General features: G+C 40.7%; 6 protein-coding genes and 1 pseudogene across 12 annotated transcripts in view; 4 read left to right on the top strand and 3 right to left on the bottom strand.

Annotated features, from left to right (window-relative positions):
- The window catches only part of brat (brain tumor), a 39732-nt gene extending 36025 nt beyond the window's left edge, over positions 1 to 3707 (top strand). For 4 of the 5 annotated variants that reach the window (XM_017178256.3, XM_070288719.1, XM_017178260.3 and 1 more), the window contains one exon: positions 1933 to 2638. In XM_017178256.3, the coding sequence (XP_017033745.1) occupies positions 1933 to 2018 (86 nt within the window). In that variant the 3' untranslated portion in view covers positions 2019 to 2638. Of the gene's footprint in view, positions 1 to 1932; positions 2639 to 2876 lie in introns of those variants that run through there. The other variant, XM_070288720.1, reaches the window with a different exon arrangement.
- A 1027-nt stretch (positions 3708 to 4734) lies between these two features.
- On the top strand, positions 4735 to 5907 carry LOC108082874 (serine protease inhibitor 42Dd-like; annotated as a pseudogene).
- A 158-nt stretch (positions 5908 to 6065) lies between these two features.
- Positions 6066 to 8001, bottom strand: LOC108082873 (zinc finger protein weckle). Its single transcript, XM_017178451.3, has 3 exons — positions 7699 to 8001; positions 6259 to 7637; positions 6066 to 6197 (listed from the first exon to the last, which is right to left on the bottom strand). The coding sequence occupies exons 1-3, from the start codon at positions 7843 to 7845 to the stop codon at positions 6167 to 6169; spliced, it is 1557 nt and encodes a 518-aa protein (XP_017033940.1). The 5' UTR covers positions 7846 to 8001; the 3' UTR covers positions 6066 to 6166.
- Positions 8002 to 8092: 91 nt separating this feature from the next.
- Positions 8093 to 9036, bottom strand: LOC108082726 (uncharacterized). Its single transcript, XM_017178234.3, has 3 exons — positions 8894 to 9036; positions 8389 to 8740; positions 8093 to 8340 (listed from the first exon to the last, which is right to left on the bottom strand). Exon 3 carries the CDS (start codon positions 8285 to 8287, stop codon positions 8147 to 8149), a length of 141 nt encoding a protein of 46 aa, XP_017033723.1. The 5' UTR covers positions 8288 to 8340; positions 8389 to 8740; positions 8894 to 9036; the 3' UTR covers positions 8093 to 8146.
- Positions 9037 to 9176: 140 nt separating this feature from the next.
- Positions 9177 to 9835, bottom strand: LOC108082728 (male-specific sperm protein Mst87F). The gene is made up of 3 exons (XM_017178236.3): positions 9681 to 9835; positions 9545 to 9622; positions 9177 to 9486 (listed from the first exon to the last, which is right to left on the bottom strand). The coding sequence occupies exon 3, from the start codon at positions 9481 to 9483 to the stop codon at positions 9340 to 9342; it is 144 nt and encodes a 47-aa protein (XP_017033725.1). The 5' UTR covers positions 9484 to 9486; positions 9545 to 9622; positions 9681 to 9835; the 3' UTR covers positions 9177 to 9339.
- Positions 9836 to 11012: 1177 nt separating this feature from the next.
- Positions 11013 to 14893, top strand: pigeon (protein). Of its 3 annotated transcripts, XM_017178345.2 has the most exons (9): positions 11013 to 11170; positions 11230 to 11643; positions 11703 to 12007; positions 12064 to 13242; positions 13303 to 13535; positions 13592 to 13806; positions 13870 to 14097; positions 14168 to 14295; positions 14408 to 14548. In XM_017178345.2, the coding sequence occupies exons 1-9, from the start codon at positions 11107 to 11109 to the stop codon at positions 14411 to 14413; spliced, it is 2772 nt and encodes a 923-aa protein (XP_017033834.1). In that variant the 5' UTR covers positions 11013 to 11106; the 3' UTR covers positions 14414 to 14548. The 3 variants fall into 3 exon arrangements, with proteins under 3 accessions (XP_017033834.1, XP_017033833.1, XP_070140308.1); XM_017178344.3 differs by lacking the exon at positions 14168 to 14295 and having other exon boundaries at positions 14408 to 14893; XM_070284207.1 differs by lacking the exon at positions 14408 to 14548 and having other exon boundaries at positions 14168 to 14335.
- A 215-nt stretch (positions 14894 to 15108) lies between these two features.
- LOC108082664 (uncharacterized) lies at positions 15109 to 17373 on the top strand. Its single transcript, XM_041776160.2, has one exon. It carries the CDS (start codon positions 15109 to 15111, stop codon positions 17371 to 17373), a length of 2265 nt encoding a protein of 754 aa, XP_041632094.1.
- The last annotated feature ends 48 nt before the right edge of the window (positions 17374 to 17421 follow it).

The following is a 17421-nucleotide window of genomic DNA, read 5'->3' as shown; positions in this document are numbered from 1 at the left end:
GTACAAGTTCTAGTAGAGATTGGCGGCAGTTTGAATTCAATATCTCTCAAAAGGGCAGCGAACTAATGAAAGCAAACCAAAACCAAAACTAAAACTAAAACCAAATCCAAAAAGTAAATTAAAATTCAAACTGGCTTCGTAGAAGTGTTTTTAAGTATTATTAGAAATTATGCAGTAAAAAAAAAGGAAAGCTCCAAAAGAAATGCTTGAACCACTAAATTATTATGAACATAACATATAGATATATGCATCCAATTGAATAATCTCAACAACTGAGTGTGTCTGTGTCGTCTATGTTTCGGTTAGCATCTAGTGCAAAGCGATCGCAGCTCGATCGAAATCGGCTTTCAATAAGTAGGATTTTAATTCTTGGTAGTGCTTACTTCAACCACATGTTTTAAGGGAATAAGAACACGAGGAGCGTATATATAGGAATACATTTAATATGCATGCTTGAGTAGTGTCTGTTTGAGTGTATGTAATTGGTATGTAACCTAACTAAGAATTTGCGTAAAACGATTTCGTTCCATCACCCCCCCCACCCCCCGTATGGTTTTCCTTGTTTCTCATTAGGAGTAAGGAATTGATAACATGATTATCTAGACTAGAAATTGAGGAACAAAAACATGAACAAGATCAATTCATCATTTCTGTAACCATTAACTGCTTTGGTTTAGGAACTTCACCGAATATTCAAGTAGCAATCCAAGAAACACAACTAAACATAAATGATAAATACCAAACAAAATAATTAATGACTATGACTGATTTTATACACGAATTGAAAAAAAAAGAAGATTTACACAACAAATTATACACATATACATACATATATATATATGAATATTTATATTTATAATGTTGCTACTATTATATAAAACGAGACGAGTTGAAGTTGAAGCCCCGGATTAAGTCCTGGACCTCTCCATCTGTAATACATTTTACACGTTAGGCTACTTCTGCTAATACTTATATATATATATATCTACGAGTATATATATGAATATATATATTTATGTGTGTGTTTAAAAAAGAAAACAAAATATATATAGTAGTGAACTCAACAGTTTTTTAACACTCAAAAACAACAAAATCTTAGACTGCTTCGAAAACGTAAACGTGAAACTTAACAAAATAAAAACTCTTGTGAAATAAAATGAATATGAGACTCGTTTAGGGAATTTTTCTGAAAAGATTTTCCGTTTCCGCTTTTATCTCTGCACTTGTTTAAACTGAGAAATTAAAACTAACTAACTGATTTAGGCTGAACAACTGATTTTTCACTTCTTTATTGACTAAAACGATATAAAACACTAAAAATGCAAGAAAAAAATATAAGAAAAAAAAAAGGAAGAACGAGAAGAAGAATATAATGAATATTTTCGCTAACTTTTCTAGGTGCAAAATATAATATTTATATACATCCGTAAATTTAATCTATAATTAAAGTGCGTATACAAACTATAAGGCATAATAATTAAATGTTTGTTGTTAGCTGCTTATTCTTCCTATTGAAGATTACCTAATATAAACCAAAAATTACATACACAATTCATATCCCAAGCATTTTGTAATTTTTGAAGCAAAGCAACATATTAAAAAATAATACTAAAAATAAAGCAGAAGCACGCAAAAAAAAAAGAAAACTAAAAAAAAATGTATTTAAGTGAAACATTTTAAGAAAGAAAGTTAATCTAACTTTAAATGAGAACCAAATGGGCAATGTATAATGCAATAACTAAATAAGAAGTTTATAAAATTATGACATATTTTTACAAATTAACACATTTCTTTTTTATTCCTGTTCTTTTGGCTTAGAAAAATTACTCTACCACAAGTATGTCTCAAAATTTTCAATTATAATATATTATTTTCTAAATTATAAATTCCCCCTTTTTTAATTTGTTTAATTTTTATTTTTATCTCTTACAGTAATGCACAAATTACACAACAGCAGCAGCAGCAGCAGTGACAACAAGAGCTACTTGGCAGACAGAATACAGCAACATTTCATTTAAAAGAGAGATTATTATTATTATTAATAACAAAACATTCCCCATTTAATTGTGTTAAGTTGTGTTGAAATTTGTTGTTGGAGAAAATAAGTGGTAATTAATTAAGGATTGTATGCCATGCCATTCATTTTCTTATGTAAGGATATGGAAATGAAACACGTTTACGTTACGCAATTATTTTAAATCAATTTTGGGACTCAAAAAAAATTTATATAAATACGAATATATATTTGCAATTAGTGTAAATGAGTCTCTACGGTCGAACCGCACATTAAAAACAAAAACACAATACATAAACAAAGAAGAAAAGAATGTTGCTAAATCATTTGGAAATATGCATAATGTTAGCTCATCTTACTCATAATCACGCATTCGCATCTAGATTTTAGATATTTATAAAGCTATATAGTGCAACTAAGCCGAATCATGGAATCATCATCTAGTCATCATGCATACATATATGTATTTTTATAATAATTAATATTAAACGAAACCAAAACGAAACGAAAACAAATATGAACTAAACCGAAAAAGAACACCAATCTAATGTTAAATGTCGTTATAATTAAGTTTTCTTTATATACACATATATATATTTATGTTTTAGCTAACGATTTATATATTTGATTTTAAAGTCTCCCGCAGTTTGAATTTAAAACTAAATAAAAAAAAAAACAAGTGTATACAGGGTTTTGCTTAAATGGCTTTCATATACCGTATATGTATTATATTGTCATATGAAAACAAACATTTAATATCTGCTAAAATATTATGTTTTATCTATTATGGTTAATTGTTTACACCATGCCACACACGTTCTCGGTTACAACTCGTATATTTCGCTCAAATTTTGTTTTACAGTTAAGAAGTACTTACAAAGAAAACGAAAATGTTAAAGCAACGGATGATAAGGAAGGAAAATGTGGAAAATATGGACTGACAAGCAAATCATGTATATCATTGAGGGTTGGCATTTTTAGTCTTTACATAAGTATATAAAATAATTACAAATAATACATTGTAGACTTTGTCGCGTCAGGCATTCTCTCAGCTGTTTCGAAACGGGAAAATTGTTAACTTTTTGTGTTGAAATGAAAAAAGAAAAATAAAAAAGAAAAACGTAAGAAATAAAATAACATATATACACGCCCACCAAATGCATACTATATGCTATATACTGTTTCTAATATGCATACAAAGATTTAACCACACACACACACACAGACAGAAACTGGTACTGATGATACTGAACAATTACAACATTTGGTTAAAGTTCGTAACTGACCCAACTTACTGCCAGGATAGCTCAGCTCAGCTCCTCCTCATACACCCTGCATTAAACTCACTCAGTCAGTCAATCGATCAGTCAGTCAGTCAGTCAGTCAGTCGATCAGTCATTCACGCAATCAACCAATCCTACCCAGGAATCAAGCACAATTAAATGTAATACAAAAGAGGAAAAGCATTTAACTTGAATATTTTATATTTTCCAACGGTGTTTACTTTTTGTTTTTGGTCAAGAAGAACAAATAATGAAAACTCAAATAAAATATAAACTTAATCGTAACTAAATCGAATACGATGTAATTGAATGTGAACGTTATTAACTCATTAACTATTATTATAATCTAAGATTCCAACTGTATGCGCATTTTATACATATATAAAAAAGTAAGGCAAACAAAATAAAAAACAACTCATTAATGTAATGTGTAAGGGAAAACAAAACAAAACAAAACCAAAAAAAACTTACATTAAATTATATATAAATATTTTTATACATGTGGAAAAACTTAAAAAAAAATAATAAAATAAATGCATGATAATTCGTTAAAAGCTGCAATTTGATCGAGTGACGAGTTCTAGAACAACACTACAAGAATTTCTACTCAATAACTCCATTGCAAATGTCAACAACATCGGCGTGAATTTGAGTATTTAACAACAACATGAAAGTCTTTTTAATGCTTAGGGGCCACAATTTTCGAAGTAATTAAAAAAATGAAGAAAACAAAAACAACATGAAATTATTATATTAATATACGGTATTAATTAACATTTAAAAAATGTTGTGTAACATTATTAATAAACCAACCAAGAACAACCAGCAACAACAACAATTGTATTGTAAGAATTTCTATTTCCATTAAACCACAATAAAATTATTTTGTTTTTAAATAAACTAAATGGCTTTCAATATTCAATATTTAAACATATTCATAAAGATATTTGTATATCTTAAAGGTGAGTAAAAAACTAAGCCATATAATATTAAAGAAAAGGTAGGCTTTTTAATACAAAATAAAATAAGAGAAAGCTCATAGCTCAGAGTAGATGAAAATACGTTGAAAAACAACGAAGCTTTAATTTCTTTCTATTAATATTCCTATCGTTCCTATGGCAGCTATATGATATAGGGTTTGGGAACGGACAGACGGACATGGCTAGATCGACTCGGCTTTTGATGCTGATCAAGATAATATATACTTTAGATATCTCCTTTACTGCGTTGCAAACTTCTTACTTCAATTATAATACCCCGCAAGGGTATAAAAAGACAATTGTACCTTAGAGTCCAATAGCTTCAAAACTTTTTCTTACCTTTGAAATTGAAAACACGAATTAGTTCATCTCCGAAAGTGTTCCATGTCCAATTTCCATATCAAATTAGGTTAAAACAAAGGGTATATATAGAGTCCCGCCCGACAATCTGCAGTGTGTTTGAAACAAAGTTTCCAATGAAATACTTTGGTGAGTCTTAAATCAAGAGGATCCATATCAATCCATTTAATACCTTCTTCCCAGGTCTCATATCAGTCAGTGGCTGGCCGGTTCACGGAAGACTTCTATCGACTCTTAGCCAAGGATAATGCGCAGAAGAATCTAATTTCCTCTCCGCTCTCCGTTAAGATAGCTATGGCCATGGCGTACATGGGAGCTGAAGGGACAACAGCAGACGAACTACGAACCGCCCTGAACCTAACGGGGGAGAAAAAGCAGGTGGCCAGCAAGTACAAGGAACTCCTTAATGACCTCCTAGGGCGGGAAAAGGATGCGATTCTTGAACTGGCTAACCGGATATACGTCAATGATGAATATAGTCTGGTGCCAGAGTATAATGAAGTATTGAGAGACTCCTTCAAGGCAGAAGCTGTGACCATCAGTCTTAGCAATGCTCAAAGTGCAGCCGGGAAGGTCAACCAGTGGGTGTCGGATCAGACTCGTGGCAAAATCAGGGAAATAGTTACCTCCAGTGACATGAATCGTGGTCTAAAAGCCTTGCTCCTGAATGCCATTTACTTCAAAGGCCAATGGCAGTACAAGTTTGATAAAAGCAGAATCAAAAAAGAAGTATCAAGTATCCAAAGAGGAGCGCTCACCTGCCCAGATGATGTCCCAGTTGGGAACATTTAAAGCTGCTTACCTGTATGACTGAGATGCCAAAGTGATCGAATTGCCATATCGAAACTCCACCATGTCAATGCTCATCTTTCTCCCGAACAAGGTGGATGGTCTTAGCGAATTGGAGGATAAGATAATAGGCTTCTCAAGACCTTTGTTCGAAAGGAAAGTGTATGTCAAGCTGCCAAAGTTCAAAATTGAGTTTGAAAAGGAACTAACGGATTACCTTAAAATGGTTGGTATATTTTTATCCTTGTTATCAAGGGATTTAAGTATTGTTCTCGTACCTGCAGTTGGCCATTCGCTTGTGCTTAAATCAAACATCAAAATTAATAAAGTCTTGCAAAAAGCCTTCATAGAGGTAAATGAAGAGGGCGCAGAGGCAGCAGCTGTCACAGGTAAGGGTTTGCTTTTCTGTTAAATATATATATATTATACATTTTCTTAATATCTAGCGGTTTTAATACCAGTGTCTCGGCAGCTATCTAAGGAACCTCGAGAAATAATAATTGATTTCATAGCTGATCATCCGTTTGCTTACATAATTCGTGACGAAAATACAGTCTATTTTCAAGGACACGTAGTAAAGCCTGTAGGTTACTAATGGCGAGTACATATGTATGTGGATAGAAAACAATCCGATTAAAGAGCTATTGATATTTCCCTGTCCCCAAACTGGAATTTCAACCAAAATAGTTTCTTGTTTTCTTTTTGTATTTATTTATTGATTTTGTTATTCTAGGCTTATCCTATTCTGATGATTTTGGTAGTTTTTTAGTCCTGCAAACAAAACAAGAAATCAATAAAATGAATGGACTTTTGTAAAGACTTTACTACTCACATCACTCGCAGCTCTTCCAGCGTGGGTATACTCAAACGTGACGGCAAGTGGCCAGCGGCATCCTCTTGCTGCATTTCCACAGGATGCTTCTTCACTTTGTGGGATCGACAGTTGGCATTGCATGCAAAAGACTTTCCGCAATAGTTGCACACATATGGCCGTAGGCCCGTGTGGCTGAGTAAGTGCGTCTTGAGTGTCTTCGAGCGCTTGAATAGTGCTCCGCAGACGTCGCACTTCAGCCGACGCTCCTCGCTGTGCACCACCTTGTGCATGTTCCAGGTGCGACGCGTCTGTAGCTTCTTGCCGCAGATGTTGCATACGAAGCTGGGCTCCGCATGGATCTGGTTGTGGGCCTTCAGTCGAGATCGATTCTTAAATCTGGCCTTGCAGATGCTGCACTCGAACGGCCGATTGTCCGTATGCACCAGCTTGTGTTCATTTAGGGCCGTGATTGTCTTCAGCTGCTTGCCGCAGCTATCGCATATGAAGGGCTTTACATTGTTGTGCATGCCCTCCTTGTGCAGCTTTAAGGCTGTGGCAGAGGAGAGGGTCTTGTTGCATAGATCACAGGTGGTGTTGGCGGTTGTTGCCTTGTCCACTTTTACCCTTCGCTCGATTCTGCGGCACTCGCCTTCCCTGTGCTTCTCATACGAGGCGCGATTCTTGTAGACCTTGCCGCATCTCTCGCAACTCATGCGTCTGCGTTTGCCGCTCTCATCAGCGATTACTTCGTTATCGGCCGTTAGCGGTTTGGCCAAAGAGACGAGACTAGAGATTTCATTGGGTGTAAGTGGCAGGAATTCGGGATCAGCTGCCATCAGGTCTGGCTTGACATCCTCCTCCTCCTCCTCCTCTTCGCTGGAACCCGAGTAGGTGGAGGTGATGTACATTCGAGATTCCCCATGCTGCGGCACCTCAATCAGCACATCATCCATTCCCAACTGATTTGTATAGTTGTTCTCCAGCAAAATGGGATCCATGTCAATAAATTCCTGCTTGGGCACATCGCCTTCTAAAGTGTCTTTGGTTTGAGCCCGCTGTGAGGAGTCTGCATCTCTTATCATTATGAGTTCTTCCCTTGCTCCTTGTGGTTGAGATTCCTCCTGTAATACTAGCTTTCGTTTCCCAAACTCTGAAACGTCGTCCATTTCCGGCACTGCCATTGGCTTGATAATGTGCGTCCAGTCATCCTCATCAAGTCCGTACTGCTGTCGCAGAGCTGCCACATCCAGGCGCTTGTCCGGCTCCTTTTCCGTGCGTCGCAGCACCTCGAAGATGGCCTGCACCTTGGTCACATGTTCCGAAAAATCAATTAGTTCGCTTATCAGTGTGTAGCACTCGGTGCACAGCACACTGCTCAGCTCATCCTCCATCCGCATCTGAGATAGAAAGTGGCGTAGCGTCATCTTCAGCATCTCCTTAAACCAGATAACTACTTACATGCACTTCGAAGTACTTTCGAATGGCCATTACCAGGACGTTGTCCCAGGTTCCCGTCTGGTCGCTCATTTGCACCTTCACGTTCCTCCTGGCATCGTCCTTGGCGCACAGCCGGCACCAGCTTAGCCAGTGGCTGTCCTCCGCCATAGTTAGACGGTTTCCAGTTGTCTTATCGCATCGTCCAGGAATTGTTTACTTTTTTAGCGAGATTAGCGTCTAAATTCTGTTTGTTGTTTCGGTGGACTATCGATAATATTCGATTGTCGTCAAATAGTATTTTTTGTTCAAATAAAATACTAGGCAATGCGCGTGGTAGTATTTTCCGTTAAAAAACTTTCTAACGGTATTAATTTTTCTTTTTCTGTATAATAAATAAAATAAAAAACCTTTGTGCTGTTTTTTTTTTTTTACATTTATTGTTCCACTATGTTTTGTTCACCTAAAGCCTTCAGCACCGCGGACCGCAACAGCAGCTGCCGCTGCAGCGGCAACACGGCATTGTTGCAGTGCCTGTCCAGCAGTTGTAGCAAAAGTTGGTGCATTGGATGCATGCGGGTAGATTGCAGCAGCCTCCTGGATTGCAGCACATCTTGGAGTTCGTAAAATTTGACGGCTGCGTTCGACAAGGAGTACCCGAAAGAACTAAAGAAGAAATGTTAAATTATTAAAATAATAAAATTCCTCACTTACCTCAACCTATTTCCAAAAAGTTTATACTATTGGAATGATTTTGATGATGATTTATGATTTTTGTGTCGTGTTCATGACGAGACTCAAAGTCAGACTGATGATTTCTCCCGTTGTCATTGGGCAACTTGAAAGATTTTGGCAGGCACTGGAATTCAGGGATTACTAGATGGATTCTGTCCCGTTAAGGTGTTTTTTTGCCATCGACATTCAATATTGCCTAGCATTGGTGAATAGGCGGTAACACAGTAAGGACCTCCGCACTGCGATGTAGGACAGCAGTAGCTGCAGTCAATTAGACAGCACTGGACGCAGGGAGTGGAGCGGTAATAGCGGCTAGGGCAACACATGGTGGCTGGAAAGACGAAATATCTGATATTACACGAGTCCAAAAACTGTAGTGTACTCTGAAAATGTTAGTAAATGCACCGGAGCAGTATTTGCAAAATATTGAGAGACCATTTTGTTGGGTTTTCAATCATGTACATTTTTTTTTAAATAAACTCACATTTAAAATATTTATACGGAAAAGTCGACGATAAACACACCTTACAGGACAAGGCTTGGGAACAAACTGATTATGGAATAGAACGAGTTCAACTACATCCTCGAAATTGAAAGCAAAGCCAACTCAGTTAGGAAAATATTTTAACTAAAAAAATCTAATAATTTAAGATGTTCCTTTGGAATAGATTCGTACATTCATAACAAGTGTTTGTAAAAAATGTTGAATATTTTTAGAATTGGTGGCAGATTTTGGTCATGTCTTTAAATAATATTATACGAAAATGTTTAAGAACTCGTTTTTTTATTCGTTGTATTTTTCTCGATGTTTATATTACTATTTTGTTGCAGGTCGTTGAGAAGTTCGAATATAAACCCATTATAAATTTGTACAGAAGGAGCATCGATCTTATCTCAATATTTCCTATTTGGCAGCTCCATATTTATGACTTAGCAGCAACCTCTGGGGCCGCATGGCATAATAGTACATTGAAGATAGGCTGGAGTGCAGGGTTCGCAGCACATTTCTACGCAACAGTTGTAGGCGCCGCCGCACGGGTCGCAGCAACGAGGTCCACAAGGTCCGCAGCACATGTTCTGAACAAAATCAAACCTCTGAATACAGTTTTATAAGCAGGATAGACGTTTTGCTTACCTTAGTTAAGGTTTAGCTTTTTTAGGGGTCCTAATTTTATTTATCCTTTTTTCGTTCTAAAAAAGTCAATCTTAAAAGCTGTAAGAAAAGTATAGTTAATTATTATTATTATAATTATTAAGCTAGCTAAACTCACGTTGAACTCAGTTACAGAAATAGGATTTTACAACAAACAAAATAGTAACGATAAATTTTGGACAATAACTATTTCTAGAGGTGTTAACACAACGAATTTTGTAAAACGAGTGAATATATAAAGTAGATAACTAGGACATTTAAAATTTACTGGTATTAAATGAATATCAGGGCCTACTTGGGGTAATCAGAAAATTTCTTGTATAATAAACCAGCTTTCGAAGTGCTTTACTGTGAGATATCTAAAGCTTTGAACATGAAATTATAGGATCCTTAAGAGGGCATCTTCGTAAGGTTTTTCGATTAAGGATTTCGATCAGCAGCTTTTGAAACCTTAACAAGAAAGAAAGCTAACTTTGGCCAGCCAAATATATGTACCCTTGCAGGTAACAATTAAAATATATCATAACAAAGCCAAAAATGCATTAATTTCGATTCGGAAAGCGGTCTTGTGTTAGTTTTTATTAATTTAAAAAAACTGCATACCAAATTTAAAATTTTAAGATATCAAAATTTTTGGCCATTTTTGCTAATTTTAATGATGTTACCCCTTATCAAATTTCGCAAAAATGGCAAAAAATTCGATTTCTTCCGGACATGTCTAGAAAGATTCCCCTGTTGATGCTGATCAAGAATATATATGGTTTATGGGGTCGGAAATGATTCCTTGACTTGGAAAAATATTATTTTGTATTATGAAATCGGATTTTTTATATTAAAAAACTTCTTAATTTTTTTTTTTAAATTAAAAATATCATAACACGGCCAAAAGAGCATTAATTTTAAATCGGAAAACTGTTCTGTGCATGATTTTCTACAGTTAATAAATCTGCATAATTCATTTAAACATTTTTAAAAATCAATTTTTTATCAAAATCAAAAATTTTAATGATGTAACCCCTTATAAAATTTTGCAAAAATGGCCAAAAAATCGATTTTTTCCAGGCATATCTAGAATAATTCCCCTGTTGATGCTGATCAAGAATATATATACTTTATAGGGTCGGAAACGTCTCCTTCACTGCGTTGCAAACTTCTGACTGAAATTATAATACCCTTTAGGGGTATAAAAATACATAGTTTTCTTCCTGAAGTTTAAGATCTGTGTTGTCTCATCAGGTAATTTAGTCTGCAGTTTGGATTAAAGTCATAGTTTCTCTGCATCGGTATACCCCCAAAAAGAGCAACAATCTTCGCTGTGCCCCGTATTTATTAGACATTTTATAAAATTAACAAAAAAATACGTTTATTTTAAAATTAAAGCTACCGATTTATCGATTTCTTATCATACCATTGTCTTATTTTAGTATTTTCGGTAGCAACCTCTTTGAGTGTGCAACGTTCACACTGGCAACAAAAGTTCCAATTGGAAGATTGAAAAACTAGAATATTAAATGTTATTGTACGAATTATAAATAAAACTCAAAATGCTGCGCCAGGAGAACTTGGCGGCCAACTTCTGCGGTCTGTTGGCCACCCAAGGCTACAAGGGTGAGTAAGCCATTCCAGCTGTTCAATACAATAATGTAAAAAGTTTTTCCATTGAACAGAAAAGGCAAACGAGTGGCGCATTTTGGGGCAGGAGCAAGATGGCTCTATGCTCACATCCTGGATATTTGAGTATGTGGAGGATGCGGAGGAGAAGGTGCGCAAGGAGACCTGCATTGGGCACTTCCATGCCACCAAAAAGCAGCTCCGCTTGCTCTGGACCCTGCCCAAATGCTGTGAAATCATCCAGGCGAGCGTCAATAGCAGCGTCACCCTTTTGTCCTTTGTGGAGAAGACCGAGGGTAATCTTTACCAGGCCTTTGTTGTGGAGGTGCGCAGTTCGGAGGGCGGCACTGTTACGCCCATAAATGCGGAGCCTACGCCTCGGCAAATTATGACGCAGTTTCTGTGGCGCGTGGAGAGTGCCACGCGCACCTGCTGGCAGGACAAGTTGCTAGTGCTCACCCACGAAGAGTGTAGGTATCCAGCAGATTCTTTTTCCTACGAATTTTATGGAATGAATATCGCTTTACAGCCATCAGGCAGTACAGCTGTGTGGTAAAGCAGAGTTCGACCACATCTTCGACTGGTGCCGGCGAGGGCAGTGCCTGGCGCCTAGACACCAGCATCCTGACATTCGAAACTCTGGCCAGGAACTTCAGCTGGGCTCAGTGGGATCCCGAGTGTCAGGCCCTCTACTACATACATCTGAAGCCAAAGGCCAAAAGCCTCAGCCTGCTGGATGAAAGGGAGGAGGCGGGTGGCGAGCAGGCGGCTCCGATTCTAAGTCCCACACTGTCGGCCTTTCAGTTCAACGAAAAGCAGCCCACGGAGACGGTGGTAGGTTTCCCTGATTTGTATTTAAGCTTTGAGGTTATCCTTTTCCTCCTTTTCAGCTAAATATACCTCTCAATCTGCCCAAGCTTCCCGCTGGTGGCTCGAGGGAGGAGGAAACCCCTAGCTACGACGATGATGCGGTACCGTTGCGTGTTCACGACAGCTCCCTGAATCTTATCATTCTGGCTGACAGTTCTTCGGGCATGTTCTTCGTCTGCCACTACTACCTTTACCAGCCGATGCAGTCGGAGCAGAAGGACGTGCATTTCGCCTACTCGGTGACCCTGCTGCATCACGGCTGCGTGGTGCACTGCGTTATGCCCGGGGTGCCGTGGCAGAAGGCTCGGCTGTTGAAGCCCACTTTTGCTCTGCACGGACAGCATCACTTGCTGGTGTCGTCGGCCTTTTTTGTCCATTTGCTGGACGTGGGACTGCAGCACGAACCGAATTGTCACATCGTGTGTGCCGCCCACAGCAACCGGAGTCCCGATATCACCCAGCTGGTTCCTTTGCGGAAGTGGGGAGCCCTGGCCTACGATGTGGCCACCTTGGATTTGGTCTCTTTAACTGTGCCCAAGTCGCATTTGATCGAGGCGTTTCGCAATGACAGCTCACTGGACAACAGAATCAGCATAATCCACTACTTTCTGCTGCACTCGAACGACATGGACGTGCTGGCCGAGCTGCTGAATAGTATACTGGAACGTCCGCTTTCCCTGGACACGGTGGCCCTGCTAAAGGAGGCCCTTGTGGCTGGCAGCTATGCGGCTGCAGTTCGCGGTCTGCCGGAGGAGGCCAAGCCGCTGATGAGGCTATTGCCACTGACCACAGCCATCGCCTCGCGACCCATTCAGGCCCGGGTGGCTGACATAAGTGTGGGCCTCTCGCATGAAACCCTGCACAACACCAGCATGATGCTTCTCTCGCCGCAGCAGCGACTGTCACCCTACCGCACGGATATCTGGACACGGCTGTGGGATCTGCTCAACGAGTCTGCAAAGCAGGAACAGCCGCGTTTTAGTGGAGAGCAGGTGACTGAGAAGCTCATGTTTAGCCTGGCCTGCTATCAACCGGAGGCTCTGTCCCGGTGCACCACGCCCCTTTCCCCAGACGCCGGCACTGGCGGTGGCTTTGGAGACTACAGCAGCGGCAGTGCGTTTCCCTTTAGCAACGAAGTTCTACCCTTCATTGAGCTGGAGGGCTGCACGGCCAGCAAGCAGGAGCACGTCATTTCGGTGGTAACTTAACCGAGATTATTCTCATTATCTATTTCCATTTAAATTGTAAAATATTTATAGTATTTGCGGGAGCTGAGCGTGCATTTGGTGAAGCATTCCTCCAAACCGCACACAGGCTTCCGTTGGCTGAAGGAGACCTTCTTTGAGCGCTCCCAGGCTCCGGCTCACGTGCATGCGGTGGCTTCCCAGTTCGTTTCCTCGCAGCTGGAGCTGTCCCGTGCTCTATGCTCTCTCGTGTGCCGGGCGGCGGGCCTGGATGCTCGCATGGAAACGCTGCGTGGCTTCCAGTTGATGTGAGTTTGACTTGGTTCTGGGTTTGACTTTATTTTATTTTTGGAAATATTTGCAGAGACAAAATGCCTGCTAGCCAACAGCACTCGCTGTTTCTTATCCTGGAGAGATACTGCCTGGCAGTGGAATCGATAGCCTTTCCCCTGCCCGAGGGCTTCTCCTCGTTCTTCACTTACCTGGGCTATCGGGCCCTGGGCTACAACATGTTCCTTCAGTATGTGGAGAACCATGTGTTCGAGCTGCAGGTGGACGTCATGAAGGCCATTGTTTTTGGTGGGTTTCTTAGTTTGTTTTCCAAGTTGATTTTATAATTGTTTTCTTACATGTTTTGTGAAGATATCGAGGACTCTCCTTTGGGCATCGAACGTAAGCTTTCCCTGCTGTCGGCTCTGCCCAAGCAGCGGGCCCAGCGTCTGCTAAAATGTTGGCAGCATCCGGATAGCCTCATGATCCGTGGCAGGGAGCATGCAGCCAACATTCTGTCCGGTCAGCAGCTTCTGGAAGCCAACCAGCAGCAGCGGCCATCGGCTTGTGCAAACCAATCCCGAAACAATGCCAGGAGCGGTGAGATTTCCACTTGAATTCTTGTTCATTTCATTTGCATATATTTTTTCACCCACATCATTTCGTTCAGCTTTGGGCAAACCCAACACTGTGGTCTGCCATTCGCTGCTTTTGGTTTTTCTCTTTATTATTTTAACCACGGCCTTCCTGAGCATGGCGAGCTATGTGTTGCTTGGTAGATCGAATCATCGCCGACTGGTAAGCAACGCTGATCAGTGTTTGCCAGTGTCCTAGTCCCGTTTGCACGAATCATTATTCGTTATTTCGCTAAGCACAATTCTTACAGTTTTCTTACAATTCTCTTTGACAGACTTAACTGCCGAAGCCCTGACGCCGTTGGACTCCTTTCTGGACCTGCTGACGGCCAAGGCCAGTCTAAACGAATTGGACTATAATTTGCTTATTGAGACCACCTTGAGCTCCATTGATCTCCTCAAGGTGGAGGGCTAACGTGCTTATAGCAGTCATGACAGTAATTGAAAGGGTATTAACTAAAGGCCAAAGTATAGTGTCAAAATATCAAGTATTGGACCCCACATGCAGTTACGCTTGTGTTACTATTCTAAGTCTTGTTTTCCGTGCAGCTTAAATCAATAATTTTATGTTTAACGTTCGTTCCTATTATTATTTATATGTCAATGAATTTATGCATTCCATGTCTTATAGTTTATATCACGAATTTATGTATCTGTGTCGTACATATTTGTTTATTATTTATTTATTTATTTGTCAAAAACACTGGCAGCTTGTATTTACCATAAACGAGTTATTAAAATAATAAAAAGAAAAACATGAAGTTTGCATTTAATAAAATATTTAATTTATATATACAAAATTGAAATGTTTACCCACTCGCGAGCTTCTTCCTGATCATCGCAAAGCCTTAGCTCGACAAGGCACTTCACCGGAACTAGTCCGTTTGGGAAATGTCATTCTGTCGACAGAGCTCTTAGGGCAAACATATAAATTATTAAATTTCGTAAGTAAAAAAGTCAGAGTAGGTAATCACACATGAGTTCGAGCCAGAGATTCGTGAGGCAACACAGTTCTGTATGCCTGAAGGAAGATGACGCAATCAGCTCTCAGTATTCCCGGGCAGACGAGACTTTGCCCACGCCCAGGGAGGCAATGAGGCGGGGTAACTGCCAGGACTATCGCTTCCATCGGGCGGAGACCTACCCCTCGATCCGTCCGCATGTGCCACCCTGCGATCCCAGCAAGACCAAGGCCTTCGCCTGGTTGGCCGACTCCATCGAGGCGGACGGTTGTGGGCGACCTTTTGAAGTGAAACAGGACGACGTAGTGCTCCAGTGGCAGCAAATTTCGGGTAAGAATACGTTGGGTTTCTATGGCGTCGGCTCGCCTACTAGTCACCCGGAGTCGGTGAGGTTTAACCAGGTGCTGATGGCTAGCCTGGACAAGGCAAGCGTTGACGCCACCAAGCGTCGTTCTACCAAGCCGCCTCCGAAAAGAAATACCCATGTGAAGAACTCTGTTTCCGGCCAGATGGGCCAGCACTTCATCCTCAATCGTCGGGCTCTGCAGAGGGAGATGCGGCAGATGCCCATGGTTCAGCGGAGGCTGAATCCTCTTAAGGTCTTGGAGTCGATCTTCTGCCCCGATCCCCACGATCCCTTTGATGTAGCAGAGCACGAAAATGTGAGGGTCTCCATATCCCAAGCCCTTGACATGGAACGATCTCCCAAAAAGAGGCCTCACGGACTACGACGCCGTCACTGGTACTGCCCCCCGGATTGCGATGGAGAGCAGAATGCTTGCTCCCAGTACGAGTGGGCCAAGTACAAGCTTGATCCCCGGCCCTATAACGCAGAGTTTCGGCAATGGCTGTGCAACCAGAGAGAGATAAGGAGTCGCGAACCCAAGGACTACGATCAGTTGTACGAAAGATTTCTTAATTGCTTCGAGCAGGATCCCTTGCCTGATCCGCTCTTGAAGATGTATGAGAGCTGCTGCCTGACAAAGAAGTCAGGTGACGACGATGGGCAAGGCGGTGGCGATTGGCATGGTGGTGATTGTGGCGGCACTGGGGGGGGAACCCGAGGAACTGAATACAAGGACGAAAATAAGTATGGAAACAAGGACAAAATCAAGTACATGGATAAGGGCAAGGATATGGACATGGATATGGACAAGGATAAGGACAAGAATATGGATATGGATCTGGACAAGGATAAGGAAAAGAACAAGAACAAGAAGGACAAGAACAAGGACAAGAACAAGCACAAGGATATGGACAGGGATATGGACAACAACAAGGACAAGGATATGGACAAGGATAAGAAGGATATGGACAAGGAAAAGAACAAGGATAAGAACAAGGATAAAAACAAGGATAAGAACAAGGATATGGATATGGATAAAGAAAAGAACAAGGATAAGAATTCGGCCAAGGACAAGGACAAGGACAAGGAGAAGAACAAGAACGAGGACAAGGACAAGGTGACCGAAGATGGCAAAACTAAAAGCTCGGATGATAGAGATGGAAATGAAGACTGGAAGATAAAACGTGAGAGCCGGAATAAAGACAAAAAGCAGAAAGAAAAGAAAAAGCAGACTGATGACCTGAACAAATTCGAACGGGACAGCGAAGTACCTAGCACCGGGTTATCTGACCGGGATAATGAGAGAGTGAGCAAAGTCGAACAACATTCAAAAATAGAGCAGGATTCGCGAAGGCCCACTGGTCAAAGGAAAACAAATGCCGACTTGGATGGTTCTAATGAGGTTCCCCACGTGATAAGGATTCCCAAAGATTCCATTAGTAGGATCAAGGACAAGGTTAAGAATGTAAAAAAACGACCAAACACGAAAAAGGACAAGACCAAGAAAAATGACAAGATTAAAAATCCGAAAAAGTGCCAGGACCCTAGATGCCCGCCCCAAGGATGCCCGTGCGAGATCTGTGACCTAATAGACCGCGGTCGCGGCGAGCCGGAAGCCCCCTTCATCCAGGACATGAAGCGGGCGGACCAAAAGCGAAAGCTTCGGGACTACTATCGTCAGATGTGCCACCGGGAGTACATCAGCAAATGCTGTCGAGAGAACCTTCCCGCTCCTCTGCACAAATGCGACCCCATCAGCTACGACAATAGCTTCTGCCAAAGTCCACGTCTCGCCCAGCACTGCGAGTGTCTGGAGGCGGTGCAGGATCTGCAAAAGATTCTTACGGACCGCCAGGACATACAACTCCTACGCCGCGTTGAGGAATTGCGCCGGCGCATTAGCCAGCGGATGTGCGAGTGCATCTTAAACTGAATCGGTCGGGAGCTCACATCTGTGCCCCTTATAAGGTTGTTTTTTTGG

The sequence above is a fragment of the Drosophila kikkawai genome, chromosome 2L (assembly GCF_030179895.1).
Source record: "Drosophila kikkawai strain 14028-0561.14 chromosome 2L, DkikHiC1v2, whole genome shotgun sequence".
Lineage (NCBI taxonomy): Eukaryota > Metazoa > Arthropoda > Insecta > Diptera > Drosophilidae > Drosophila > Drosophila kikkawai.
Note: the sequence above shows the minus strand (reverse complement) of the source record. Positions and strands in the feature narration are given on the sequence as shown.

Coding starts and splice junctions, on each gene's coding strand:
- LOC108082873 (XM_017178451.3), bottom strand. CDS start 7,845: ATGGCGGAGGACAGCCACTGGCTAAGCTGGTGCCGGCTGTGCGCCAAG. Junction 7,638..7,698: donor GAAAGTACTTCGAAGTGCAT/GTAAGTAGTTAT, acceptor TTTCTATCTCAG/ATGCGGATGGAGGATGAGCT. Junction 6,198..6,258: donor CTGGAAGAGCTGCGAGTGAT/GTGAGTAGTAAA, acceptor TTTTGTTTGCAG/GACTAAAAAACTACCAAAAT.
- LOC108082726 (XM_017178234.3), bottom strand. CDS start 8,287: ATGTGCTGCAATCCAGGAGGCTGCTGCAATCTACCCGCATGCATCCAA.
- LOC108082728 (XM_017178236.3), bottom strand. CDS start 9,483: ATGTGCTGCGGACCTTGTGGACCTCGTTGCTGCGACCCGTGCGGCGGC.
- pigeon (XM_070284207.1), top strand. CDS start 11,107: ATGCTGCGCCAGGAGAACTTGGCGGCCAACTTCTGCGGTCTGTTGGCC. Junction 11,644..11,702: donor AGTGCTCACCCACGAAGAGT/GTAGGTATCCAG, acceptor ATCGCTTTACAG/CCATCAGGCAGTACAGCTGT. Junction 14,098..14,167: donor CCGAAACAATGCCAGGAGCG/GTGAGATTTCCA, acceptor CATTTCGTTCAG/CTTTGGGCAAACCCAACACT.
- LOC108082664 (XM_041776160.2), top strand. CDS start 15,109: ATGAGTTCGAGCCAGAGATTCGTGAGGCAACACAGTTCTGTATGCCTG.